The 14,047-nt window shown below is 40.5% G+C and overlaps 1 protein-coding gene across 1 annotated transcript in view; it reads right to left on the bottom strand.

Moving 5' to 3' along the window:
- LOC133265996 (protein unc-13 homolog A-like) overlaps window positions 1-14,047 on the bottom strand; it is a 42,762-nt gene that overhangs the window by 4,927 nt on the left and 23,788 nt on the right. The window contains exon 7 of the mRNA XM_061446987.1: window positions 6,121-6,187. Coding sequence (XP_061302971.1) covers window positions 6,121-6,187 — 67 coding nt within the window. The remainder of the gene's footprint in view (window positions 1-6,120; window positions 6,188-14,047) is intronic.

Below are 14,047 nucleotides of genomic sequence, written 5' to 3'. Positions count from 1 at the left end.
CCCTGCCCATGGGATTTCCCCTAGCAATTGCTTGAAAAGGCCAAAGTTTGCCCTGCTAAAGTCCAGGGTTGCAATTCTACTTGGTATTCTACTAGTCCTGCCACACAAGATCCTGAACTCCACCATCTCGTGGTCGCTGCAACCAAGGCAGCCCTCAACCCTGACTGCTTCAACCAGATCCTCCTTGTTAGTGAGGATGAGATCCAGCAGCGCTCCTCTCCTGGTCGGCTCATCCACCATTTGCAGGAGGAAGTTATCATCCATACACTGGAGGAACCTCCTGGACTGCGGCTGGGTTGCCGAGTGGTCCTTCCAGCAAACATCAGGGAAGTTAAAATCCCCCACGACGACCACGGCCTGTGACTGTGAGGCCGCTCTCAGCTGCCTGTAGAAGGCCTCGTCAACTTCCTCACCCTGATCCGGTGGTCTGTAACAGACACCTACAACAGTATCCCCCCTGCCAGCCTGCCCCTTAATTCTCACCCACAGACTCTCAACTTGCTCATCATCTGTCCCTGGACAGAACTCGGTGCACTGTAGTTCCTCCCGCACATAAAGAGCAACCCCACCACCCCGCTTGGCTGGCCTGTCTTTCCTGAAAAGGACATAGCCTTCCATGACTATATTCCAGTCATGTGAGCTGTCCCACCACGTCTCTGTAATTGCCACCAGATCATAATCTCCTGACTTAACACAGGTTTCCAACTCCTCCTGCTTATTTCCCATGCTGCGCGCATTGGTGTACAGGCATTTCAGGGAGCGAGCTGAGCACACCGATTTCACCCTAGGATTGTAGGAGGCCTCCCAGTCTTCATTAATTCTGGAGCGCTGCCCCACTGGGGCAAGCCCAGCTACAACCCCATCCCCCTTCGAATCTAGTTTAAAGCTCTCCAAATGAGCCCTGCTAATTCGTGCCCCAGCATCCTTTTCCCTCTGTGAGACAAACCTTTCTCACTTGTCATTGTCCAGACTGGTGCCCTATAAAACCAGCCGTTATCAAAGAATCCAAATCCCTGCCTGTAGCACCAGTCTCGAAGCCAATTGTTCATGAACTGAATCTTCCCATTCCTTCCCACATCATCAGTGGAAGATGGAAGGAGAGAGGAGAAGATCACTTGAGCCCCAGACTCTTTCACCATCCGCCCCAAGGCCCTGTAGTCTTTCTTCATCCCCCTCAGATTGCAGGAAGCAGCTTCCTCCCCACCTGTCTGGAAGACCAGCAGCGGGTAATAGTCTGTCGGGTGCACCAGGTTGGGGAGCGCCCTGGTGATATCCCTGATCCGGGCTCCAGGCAGACTACACACTTCCCTATGATGAGGGTCAACTCTGCATATCGGGCCCTCTGTTCCTCTCAGAAGGGAATCCCCTACTACAATGACCCTTCTTTCTTTCTTAACAGAGGCAGTCTTGAGGTGCAAAGTCGACTCCCTTTTCCTATGTGGCCTTGTGGGCTGGCCTTGCCCCACATTCTCACCTACCTCTCCTTCAAGATCCAGGGCCTCGAACCTATTACAGAGGGACACCTGGGGAAGCAGGGCAGGAAGGGGGGAGGGTTTCCCACGACGTCGACCCAGAACTCGCTTCCAACCCTCGTCGTCTTTTTGGTCCCCTACCTCTGCGCAACAGCTACAGGGCAGGGGCTGCCTCAGGCCATCCCCCTCTGTGTGAGAAGGCAGGGGGTCCTTCCCCTTTTGGGGGGTATCTCCCTGGAACCGTTTCAACTGGCCTGCCAGGGAGTTACTCCACCAGTCGATCTCCCTTTCACACTCCCTGATGGTCCTCAGTGTCTCAACCTCCTCCTTAAGTCTTGCCACCAGGCTAAGCAGATCTTCTACCTGCTCACACCTCACGCAGGTGGAATGCTGTCCTCCCTCCCCCGGCAGCAGCAGGCTCTGGCACTCCCTGCACCCAGAGACCTGAACAGCCACGGTCTGGGACGGGGTCTCTGTCTGAGTTGCTGTAGTCACCTTACTGCAAGCTCTCTTTCTGGAAGCAACCATATTGGTGCGCAGTCTGGGACACCAGCAACACGACCTGCTTGTTCCTCCCTGTGCCCGGTGGGCAGCGACCGGTCGCTGCCCTCTCAAAGGCTTTTTCAAGGCAAGCAGCAGGGGAGTGGTCGCCGTCACCGTGGGAACGCCCCCCTCCACGTCAGCCTCTCTCTCGCAAGGGCTGCTGGGGCTTCGGGGATCGGGAGATGTCGGGAATCGCGATGTCTCTGCACTATCCCCTCTGATTTTCCTAATCTCCGTTGACCCTCGCGTCGCTGAAGCGTGCCGGCTGTGGCTCTAGCTAGGCTAGCTCCGATCAGCTGACTGAATGCTAGTAGCGAGTTTAGGCCGCTTTTAAATCTCCCGCCGTCACCGTGGGAACGCCCCCCTCCACGTCAGCCTCTCTCTCGCAAGGGCTGCTGGGGCTTCGGGGATCGGGAGATGTCGGGAATCGCGATGTCTCTGCACTATCCCCTCTGATTTTCCTAATCTCCGTTGACCCTCGCGTCGCTGAAGCGTGCCGGCTGTGGCTCTAGCTAGGCTAGCTCCGATCAGCTGACTGAATGCTAGTAGCGAGTTTAGGCCGCTTTTAAATCTCCCGCCGTCACCGTGGGAACGCCCCCCTCCACGTCAGCCTCTCTCTCGCAAGGGCTGCTGGGGCTTCGGGGATCGGGAGATGTCGGGAATCGCGATGTCTCTGCGCTATCCCCTCTGATTTTCCTAATCTCCGTTGACCCTCGCGTCGCTGAAGCGTGCCGGCTGTGGCTCTAGCTAGGCTAGCTCCGATCAGCTGACTGAATCCAACATAATGGATTCTTGCCTTCACAATCCTAACTATTCGTCTTTAGTACTTCCACTGCATTCCAAAAGCCAGCTTTTGCCTCCACAGAATGGTGACATTAAAGGACAGCCCAGAGGATTCATATAAAATGGGGAAAAATAAACCAGTTAATCTGAGGCACACATTCTCACTTGCAGACTTTGCCTGATAAAAAACCTGTTGAGTTTCAGAGTCTTTCAAACATTAGCTTCCAATGCCACAAAACGCTCTGTAATTCAATTGCAAATATGGTCCAGGAGCTGGACATTCTATAGCACACTGGACAATTCTATAGGACATTGACTTAACCATAGGCTATCAATAAAACCAGTAATAAATCATTTAACGAGTTCAAAGACAACCTGCAAAATGCTATAACATGTTTACTCAAAATAGATTTTGAAACAGGAGGAAGGGAAAGAATGTTACTATGGTCCCTGTTTGAATTCTGAAGCAAAGGAGAGATCTGAAGTTTAATCTGGAAGAGAGTATGTTACATTCTTGTTTGTTGATTTATGACAGCCAAGAGAGAAAGCTTAGGTTTGTTACCCCCTATTGTGAATCATGACGGCTCACCTTCTGAAGAGGAAAGCAAAGTGATAACGCTTTTCCCGACCTTGCCTAAGAGAATCCTCAAATAATGGTAGAGCAGCTCATAAAAGGTTCTCTCAGGGCCGATCATTTTTCATACCTTCAATTAACTGAAGAAAGCAATTTTTAGCTTTCACATTGATTTAAAGGAGGGGGGAGGGGAATAAATCATAGAATATCTCAACTCAACAATACCACAGGAAGATCTAAGCTAAAATAAGCCCCATTAACTGTAGCTTTATTCACATAAAAGACATCTCCATTTTCTTTTCTTCAAAATCCTACTGACTTTCTAATACGCTCCCTTCCACACAAAACTTTCAGAGGGAGTCATTCCAGAAAAAAAACCCCAAACAAATACGCTATTAAGTTTACTTAAAAAGACAGGAAATAAGAGAAACAAAAGCAGTTCTTTGATCAAAGTTGACGTAAGTGTGATTTTATCTTTTTACATAGTAAATGTCCTACACAAAAGCCATGAGACATGGAAGATAAGGTGGTGGAATAAAATTTTACTTAAAACATATAATGCAATTATAATTAATCTGTGCTAGATAGTTTACCAACAGAGCAGCATGAAACTTGCAATTGCTTCCATACAACTGGCAGCTTTATTTATTGCTTTTTATGACTTTCCTTCATGTCTCCAATATGAGAGTTGTTATTGTGACCCACAAGCTGAATTTCTAAGCCATTATCTCTTCTTAGAACTAAGTATTTTAGGTTGCAACCAAGATCAAACAATGCATGATTTTTTGAAGCCATGAATGAATATCAATTCATCTCATGTGAACTTTTTGTGGAAATAACTGATGCTCTTTGGAAGCACTGTACTTCTTGTTGTGTGTTAACAGAAGGGAGATATGTTCTTGAACTTCTGCCTTTATCAGTGAATCAACTTTTGTTGAAGTAAACTTTTCAAACTCTACTTTTTGAAAGCCTCAAGGGCAATTATGAAGTGGTCTTAGAACTGTTAGCCTCATCTCCCCACTTTGACCCTTTACCTTCTTCATGAAAACTCAAGCAGTTCAGACACAAGACAGTTGAGATCATTTGCACCATAGAATTGCTTGATATACCAATCAATAATTTTCTTTACATAATTAATAACAAAAAAAAGTGATTAATAAAGACAACCTAGAAAGTCCTTTAACTCTTCAGGTATTTTGAGCTTCCTCTCATACCATGAAGTAACACTCTAAACTATTGTCAACATGTCTTAAAGTTGACAAACTCGCACTGATACTAAATCCACTTAAATGAAAATGCACGTCAGTATTTGTTTATAAATTCTCACTATTTAAACATTTCATCTTTGAAATAAATTCACAAAACTTTAAGAGAAGCAGTTGCTGCTGACAGTCATTTAGCCCAACCAATATACTGCCACTTGAATGTTATAATTACTTTTTTAAATGCATCAGAATACAAATTATCTACTGGTAACACTTCACGCAAAAGAAATACATGTTCATTCCCAGTTTAAGAGACACTTGCATATAAAATATTACTTGGAATGCAGGTTAGAAAATTGTTCACCTGAAAGACTGATTTTGAAAGATTTGTAATTTCTTTGGGCCTGCTGAAATCTTTTAAAGGGAAGTTTCACATTAATCTCATAGCCCCATGGCTCCTAAACAAAGAATGGCTTCTGCTTACCCTAAATTCCCATTGCTGTCCCTGTGTTATACCTGCTTTAGTATTAGTTTGTCAAGTTTTGTTTCTGAATAAGACAGTAAATCAATAGTGCTGACAGAACTGAATTACCAGTAACTTCTTCATTAGTGAGCATTCGCATACTGAACATCACACTACATCCATTGTATAGTTAACCATGAATCACAAAGAACAGCCCAAGAACAATCAACAACAGTGAATATTTAATTCTATATAATTTTTTCTTATATTGAACTCCTCCAATATTTTTTTTATTTAATGAAAAACTGTGACATATGGATGTGCTGTGCTCATTTTGCAAACTAAGAAATAAGGCATGTTGAGAAGACTTGCCTACACAAATCTGTGTCACTATCACTGTTGATCTCTAGGTTATAAGACCAGTTGATATAGGGCCACTATTTCACCATTATCACTGAGCACAGATGTGGAATGATACAAGGGGTAACTTACAATGCGTAGTCTCCTGCTTATTGTGAGCCTTAAGAGTCAATTACTATGTTCTATATTGACCACATAAGCAGCGCAAGTGATCATAATAATTTCTTTTAATTATTACATCTAATTAAGAAAAAAAACCTGTTTACGCAGTGGTACCATCAGTAGAACTTAAAAGATTTTTCTAGGAAAAATATTAAAAATATTTTCTTAAACCCGTTTTATTAAATATTATTGAAGTATTGATATTTCTGAATATCAAAAATTATTCAGAAATAGACGCCTGAAGCTGTGGTTTATGGATTAATACGAAACACAGATAAGATGGCCAAACTACATAATTTCTCATGTATCTAAAGGAAGTTTCAGAATCTCATCCTTTTTCCAGAAGAAAAAATCCTGAGGTAAGGGAATCACACAGATTTAAGAACCAACAGAAGGAATTGTCTCTAGTATCAGAAACTCACCAGCCACATCCTCAGATCTTGCTGAAATTGAATAGCAGTTTACATGAACTAGAAATGCTATGCTAAAGTCTCCCTCCATCTGAGAAAAATCTTTAAATTACAGGAACAAATCAGCAGGTTTAAGAGCAGCTCTTACCTTCTGAATAGCCCTTGCCCATCTTGCTTTTGCAAAATTACTTCCATCATCTTGACTTTTATTTTTCCTGGAGAAAAGGGTGGAAGGAGAAACAATTGTCAAAACAGCAAAGTAGGGATAAAAAAAAAAAACAAAACAACCAAAACCAAACTTAAAGAGCTCTAATAATTCTATGGACAAGCAGATTTAAAGTCAACTAGAATCATCTCCCATTTCCTCTGTATTTTCTCTGTATATAGCATCCTCTCTCTATATACTAGAAATTATTAGCTCTGTTCAAGTTATTCTTAATAGAAAGTTATGATAACTTATCCTGGTAATTAGCTTAAGGGTTACTTTACACTTAGCAGGAAAAGGGCTGATCAAAACACACACTCTCGTCCTCCTATTCAACATGATAAGCTGTTCAGTCAGGGGATTCACAAGCGGCTTTGCTTTGTCAATATTAAATCCAAACCAGTTATGGAGAATAATGTAGGAAAACACTTCATTATATACTATTTAGCCCTTAATATGCAAGATTTCAGAACCTGCTGACAGCACACTCAATCCCACTGTCCATGTCACTGATGAAGATACAAAACAATATTAGTCCCAATACAGACTCCTGATGGATGCCACTTGTCACTGGTGTGCATCCAGACATCGAACCATTGACCACTACCCTCTAGAAGTGATCAGCCAGCCAATTCCTCATCCACCAAACAGTCCACCCACTGAATCCATCTCTCCTCAATTTAGAGACAGATGTTGTGGGAAACTGTGTCAAAGACTTTACAGAAGCCCAGATAGATGATATCTGTAGTGTTCCTTTGCCTACTGGTGTTGTAGCTCCATCACAGAAGAACACTAGGCTGGTCAGGCAGGACTTGCACTTGGTAAAGACATGTTGGCTGTTTCAAATCACCTCCCTATTCTTCGTGTGCCTTAACATAGCCCCCAGAAGGATCTGTTCCATGATCTTCTTAGGCACAGAGGGGAGGTTGACAGGTCGGTAGCTCCTAGGATCTTCCTTTCTAACCTTTTTAAAGGTGGGTCTGATACTGCCCTTTTTCCAGTCACCAGGGACCTCACCTGAGTGCCACAACTTCTCAAATATCATGGAGAGTGGGCTGGCAACTACATCAGGCAACTCCCCAGGACCCTGCATGGGATGCATCTTATCAGGTCCTATGATGCCCATTTTCAACTCCAGCCCACTTTTTCCAGTAGGGAAATAAAAATAACAATCAAAGAAAACCTGATATTCTATTTCAAGCAGCTTTGTTTCTCTCCTAGGATTTAAATATTAAAATCAAATATAACAAATTCAATTATTTTTAAGTTTTGATAATATTTTGTCTTATTTTCATTACAATTGAAGATAAGGATAGAGAAACACATTTCTCTCTGATGTCTCCCCATTTATTTCAAATTATCATGCCACTCTCTACTTGGGCTGTCAGTTGATAAATACAACAGAATGTTTACAGTGGAGATTCCCCAGACCGGATGGCAATTTGACTGTGAAGTTAGTATATAGCATACGTACAGCTGATTCAGTATACAGGGAAAAACAAGCAGATGCTAAACAGTAACTAGAGCAAACCACGTGGCAGTATCTCTATATGATGATTTTCTCTAATATAATATTGGACTGCAGTTCCAAAACAATTCCCATCTATCCAGGCATTGTGATGCAAGTAAAATATGTTCAAGCAGAGAAGACTGGCTCACACTATCCTCTTTGGATTGTAGGAGTTTCCATTAATTCTAAGAGTATACTGGCTTGAAAAGATGCGATCCCTGTCCCCTAGATTATTAACAAGGTAAAAAAGAACAATGCTAAAAAGAACGTATTTCCCAATTACAGCGCTTCATAAATCAGGATTGCAAAGTCTTCAATATCAAATGGCAGGAGGAGAGAAGAAAATAATAACAACAACCAAAAGACAAACAAAACCAATCAAACCACCAAAAGAGGAAAAAACAAAACCCAAAAGCCCAAACTCACACACATAAAAAAAACCTCAACCAAAAAATCCCCAAATATAAAACCTTTGAATTTCCTCAGTAAAGGTATATCCTTGTGGGACACAGAGCTGCACTATCACAAAGTCTTTGCAAACTGCACTAAAGGAGTTACTGAGAAGACAGCCTAGAACTATTTCTGTATCTGAAAACCTGAAATAAAGCTCTGCAAGGGAAACAAACCAACCAACCAAAACACACCACCCCCCAAAAAGAAAATCTTACATTTCATCAGGTAAGCATGGTGAAAAGAACTCGATCAAATCTTTGAAATACCAATCTGCTGTGCACTTAGCTGCCCAGACACAGGCCAGTTATTATGAGTGTTCATTCACCACACCTGTGAAGAATATTGGCTTAAGCTCAAAAAAGCCGATTCAGCTCATGGCTGTTAAGCACAGGTGAAAACACTCACTACAGACACTACCACTCTTGCAATAATACAAATAATTGAAAAGATACTGTCTTCAGTAGCAAAATAAAAGTATACCGTAAAATTCTATAGGTACAAACTACAGAGGACAGTAGCAACCTCTCTACTACATAAAGCTGCACATTATTTATATTATACTTCTGTAATACCCCTAAGTCCACACTTAGTACTTAATTGTCTTGGACTTTTGGAAGAATGTTCTTTTATTTGAGGAGAAAAACGTTCTCTCTGATATGCACAGCTGAGCGCACATGATGCAAACTAAGTGTGAGAGAGGCTTGTCTTTCCGTGCCCTCATCTCTGAGGCTGTATGTTTTCAGGTTCTGCCTTTTTCACATCTATTCACTCCTTTTTTATTGTAAGATAAATCAGCCAAATGATACTAGTAATTAGTCCACCCCACCCTACAGCTGTTGACTAGACTGGAAATACTAACTAATATTTAACCTTAGGAATGATTAGGGTAATCAGCCTCAAAGTCAGTTAGGGTTGGTTGCCAATGTTGATTCGGATGGAAAACCCAGATTTCTCTGCCTTAACTGAGAGTTGAGTATTCCTAAGGTTTGAAGCATAATGTACACAGGCAGACAGAAACATACAACTTGTTTGGAACACTTCTAGAAAGTCATTGGTCTGATGAGACTGCTAGCAGCACAGGCAAGTAAAGCAGTTCAATATGCTTCTCCTTAAGCCACAAAAACATATGCTGACAGGCATAGCAGGAGAAGGTTTTACCTGTCCACGTCCTGCTGACAAAGTGATTGGTCCAGGTTACACAACAAATGACAGTTAAATTTCTAATTTCAACTATTAATACTAATTAATTAGCCGTCAGAAAACGATTTCCCAATACTGAACAAAGTCTCCAGATGCAGGAATTCCTGTAAAGCACCAGACACTGCTGGGAATGATCTGTACTGCTAACTGAATGATGTACAAGGAACATAACTTTATTTAAGGCAAATACACTGCTATAATTTTTTTAAACAAGCAACAGCTGATTAAGACATCTTTACACAAGCATAAATAAGGGAATCATAGCTGATAATTAGAAGAGCATTAGTTCCCCATGGCAGGACAGCCAAAAAGCTTGCAAGCAAACAAGTGCCTTCAGAATGCCTGAAAATCACGCTGATTCACTGTTCCTACAACATAATGCCCAGCTGTCATCTCTGAAGCAGTACAGTTCACAAGAACAATAAGAACTAGAAAAGAAGCCTTATAGTGAGAAGTCTAGCAGTATTCAGATATGGTGAGTTGAGCAGGCAGCCTAGGTCAAAGCTTTGATACACTATGCATCAAACTTAGCAGACCTCCATGTCTCCTAGCCATAAGGATCAAAATAGCTAATCTTATTGCAGTCAATTTACCAACAGAAGAGAAATACGCACAAAAGGAATGCACAGGCTAGATAAACATGAGGGCTATTCAGCCTGGTTTATCAAAATCAAAGGATTTTTACTAGTAAACAGAAGTTACACTGACACTTCTATTTAATAAATGCTTTGCAGCTCAATTATGTTACCCAAACACATTAAAATTGGCCTAGTATTTCAACAACAATTTGCATTTTCATGGCACTTCCCATAAAATTAAATCTCACTACAGCCTTCAATGTAAAGCAGTTACTCGCATAGCAGTTGCGGCATGGCCACATACAAACAAATAACAACATCCTCTGAATGCTTACTTGCAATAGGCAGTCCTGAACATCTGCATTGATTTCTAACTATTCATCATTAATGTTGATTTTGTCAACTTTGACTATAACTGGAAATAAATATCGGAAGAAAACCTGAAATAATTACACTCTATTATAAGGTTTTTTATTTGGCAATACCCACTCCCCACTAGCAGCAGTCATGCTGGAATCAATTCTTGTGCTTAAATCAATCTCTAAGGGACAGATTGAGCAGAGTTGCACTTGTGTGGTATACTACTACAAAACTATGATTCTTTATGTTTTATTTTGTAATTCTTCTTTAAATATGCTTTTCAGGAAGTTCTGATGATTATTCTAAGAACATGGGATATGGATGCTGATGGTAATTGCTAGTTTTAGTCTGCATTTGTCTATAGCTCAGAAAGATACAGAAGAATAAAGACAAAAAACAGCTTCTATGCTCTTCAGAAAAAAAAGCACTTTCAAGTTACTAAGTTTCTAAAGCTGGAACTTCTGAAACATGCACAATTTCATGTGCATTGGAAGTATATAAGTTCGTAAGATACTTGAAACTTTTGGGGGAAGATTTACACATCTGTTATTTATTTAGACTTCAGCAGCACACGTTCTCTGGGCATATCTCTAGGCAGTGAAGGACAACATGAGAAGCTGCTACCACAACCATGCTCATCAGGCCAAAGTGACTTTAGTAATATTACATACACTTCTGCTACAATAAGCTTGGCCTTGTGAAGAGATTATCTGAAGCTGACTGCACTGAAATAGTTTCTATCTGAAAACAAGGTGATTTTTTACTTACCTCTAGAGAGAATGAAGTTATAAGGTATGCATTTATCCCCACAGCTGAACTTACGTTTTTTCAAAGTTCTAGTATTTCCTCTGCTTTTTCCCTCCAAGATTTTCATCGGCATAATTCACACTGATGTTTGCTAAAGAAAGATGGCTACTCCTGCTTGCTTTTAAAAATACCCTAGGCCAAGTCCACTATCTGCACAGCTGCTTTAGGTAACTCATCAATAACTGCCTGGTTACCCCTCCTCTTCCTGGGCATAATTAACTATTTGTTGCAAGGAAAATATTTTCCTCCCCCTAGTGTGTTTTCACCCTTCAGACTATATATATGAGTTGTTGCCATCTCTGCTAAAGCTGATCTGCAAAGATACAGCTTGTTTTAACAATTATTTTCCAGTTAGGTTATTCTAGTGTTCTGACTTACACTATGACCTGACAAACTTTAGCTTCATTTCAGATAGAGAGATGTATAGCTGAGAACTGGTACTGAGAAAGGGAGATAATAACTACTTAAACTTCTATATTTGACAGTGTCATTAATTTAATACACTATGAGTTAGCATGTAAGTGGTCCTTGACCTGAATTTTACTAACAATTAATAAAAACCTATTCATTTAATTACAATTAATTATACATGTTTCACTGCCTTGAAGAGCAGAGTTCATGAGTAAGAACCATCACAGCAGTACTCAAACCTCTTACATAGGCGTTGAGCCATCTTGTGACGTACCTACAGTTATTAGACCTGAATTTAGTGCTCTTAGCAACTTCAAAGGACTAACTGATCTCTAGGTGAAATGCAAGTTTTGTCACTGACAGGAGAGGAGGTAAAATCACACTCTAATACAGCTTTATGGAGATGGACAAATGACATGAGCTTGAGATTAAAGATAATTTCCATATATGAACAGGACAGTAGCCAGAATAAAGGGTCCAATGAAAATGAAATCAGATAAATTCTCTTTATGATCCTAAAGTGAAAAATTTAACTGCTCCAATAGAGGAAGGAGAGGGGTAAAAATCAATCATTTTGTTTATTGGGAAACAGCAGTTTAGAAGGATTAAATTGGTAGGAACAGAGAAGATCAAGCTTTGAAAAATGTTCTAGACCCTAGATTATGAAGTTTTGCTTTGTCATCTTTGTGTACGTCATTTTTCTAATACAAAAATAAGCAGAAAGGCATTAAGCAAGTTGTCATTCAAGACCTTTTGTTAGATCCTCTGTGAAATAGCTTCATTTATACTACCATTTACATGTTGTGACAAGCTAAACGCTCTCTGGGGCACAACTCTATAGTATGACAGAGGAATTCTATGCCACTCTGACAGCAAAATGCTGAAAGATAATAATTTTGGCAATCTTCAGTAGTTAGAATTCCATCAGTGCAGAACCCAACATACACACATACACAAAAAGGAAAAAGATGTTTTATATAGAAACTTGAATTTGTACCATGAACAAATACCTGGACAGGGCTTATGGTGACAGAAGAATACAGCATTTTATTATACTTCTGAGACAATCACAAAATTATTTAGGAATAAACTTAAGTGCATAGAATCCTACTTCTATTAGATCACTTCAACTATTTACACTTCAAAAAAAAAAATATAGACACATTTTGGATTTAACACTGTGGAACTTCCTTGTTACTTGATGAACTTGTTGGGTTTGGGGGTGGTTTGGGGGTTTTGTTTTTGTTTTGTTTGGGTTTTTTGGTGGGGTTTTTGTTTGTTTGGTTGGTTGGTTTTTGGTTTTCTTTTTGGTTAGTTGGTTGGTTCTCCTCCCCACCTCCTAAACACTCATGTGCACCTCTCTCAAAAGGTTTGGCTTGCAAGACTGGGTGGCATCCTGTTTTCATTATTCTGGAGGAACTTATTCAATTACATTAAGCCTTATTCTGAAGAACCCCTGCAACTGAAAGCCTGGTGCCTACATGTGTGAAAACACATATGTACTGTGATCAATGCCTAAACTATTTAAATTCCAATTCTTACCACTCAAAGCTGTGAACTGGACTGTCATTCGGACCAGTCAAAAACACAGCGTCTGATTTTGATCTTAGTAAACTTACTATGGTGCCAGTAAGTGGTAGCTCATTTTTCCCTACACTATAGAACAGCGGATTTCAAGACAGATTTTATTTGAAGTGTGTCAAGACAGTGTAAGTCTTACAAAGTATCTCCAAGCTTTTCTGATGACTACAAGGGTACTACAAAGCAGTCTTGCTACCTGAGAAATCCTCTCAAGATATCTCTTCAGCACTGCAAAGGTACCTTCATAGCTTCCCCAAATGCAAGATATTTATCAGAACAAAAGAATATACAATTAGGACAGAAACTCACTGTAAGACCACAGGTTACCACAGAAGATAGGTGTCACAAAGAAACACATGTTGGTGTGAATAAAACATTAGCAACGCACTGTTCTGCTGTCCAGTGAAACGCCAGCTTCTAATCAATCTTGAACCTATCAAAGTATCACCTTGGACTGTTCCAGAAAGAAAACAACGTCTAACTGGCACTTCAAGAAACTTCATTAATAACTCCAGATTTTGCCTGTGTTTGCCACCAAGCAGCTATTTGCTCGTCACCTGTTTCACACCTATTTCATCACCATATCATCAAAACCACTGTTTTCTTCTAATACATGCAACCAAAAAAGATAATGTATTTTTTTTCCAAATTACACTGGAAAGACATTTTTCTTTATTCAACTGAACTTGATCTTTCTTGCACGTTATCAAGTCACTGTATTCATAACCGATCCCTAATCTTTCAAATTTAAAAACCCTCAGCATCAGTGTTGTGAGTCTTTGATTGTATATGAATGCAGTAAACAAAATATGTAACCTTCAGAAACAGAATGGGCTACAGAGTATATCATGTTCCACATCTAGATCTCTCCCTCAATTTCTAAATCAATATCAGAAAAAACAGCCAACATGCAGCTTACTTTCACATCAGACTCTGTGAAACTCCTATTTGTAAGAGAAGTTTCACAGAA

Source organism: Pezoporus flaviventris, unplaced genomic scaffold (assembly GCF_033815535.1).
Source record: "Pezoporus flaviventris isolate CSIRO_AGI_PZ_B2104156 unplaced genomic scaffold, CSIRO_AGI_Pfla_v1 ptg000006l, whole genome shotgun sequence".
Classification (NCBI taxonomy): domain Eukaryota; kingdom Metazoa; phylum Chordata; class Aves; order Psittaciformes; family Psittacidae; genus Pezoporus; species Pezoporus flaviventris.
Note: the sequence above shows the minus strand (reverse complement) of the source record. Positions and strands in the feature narration are given on the sequence as shown.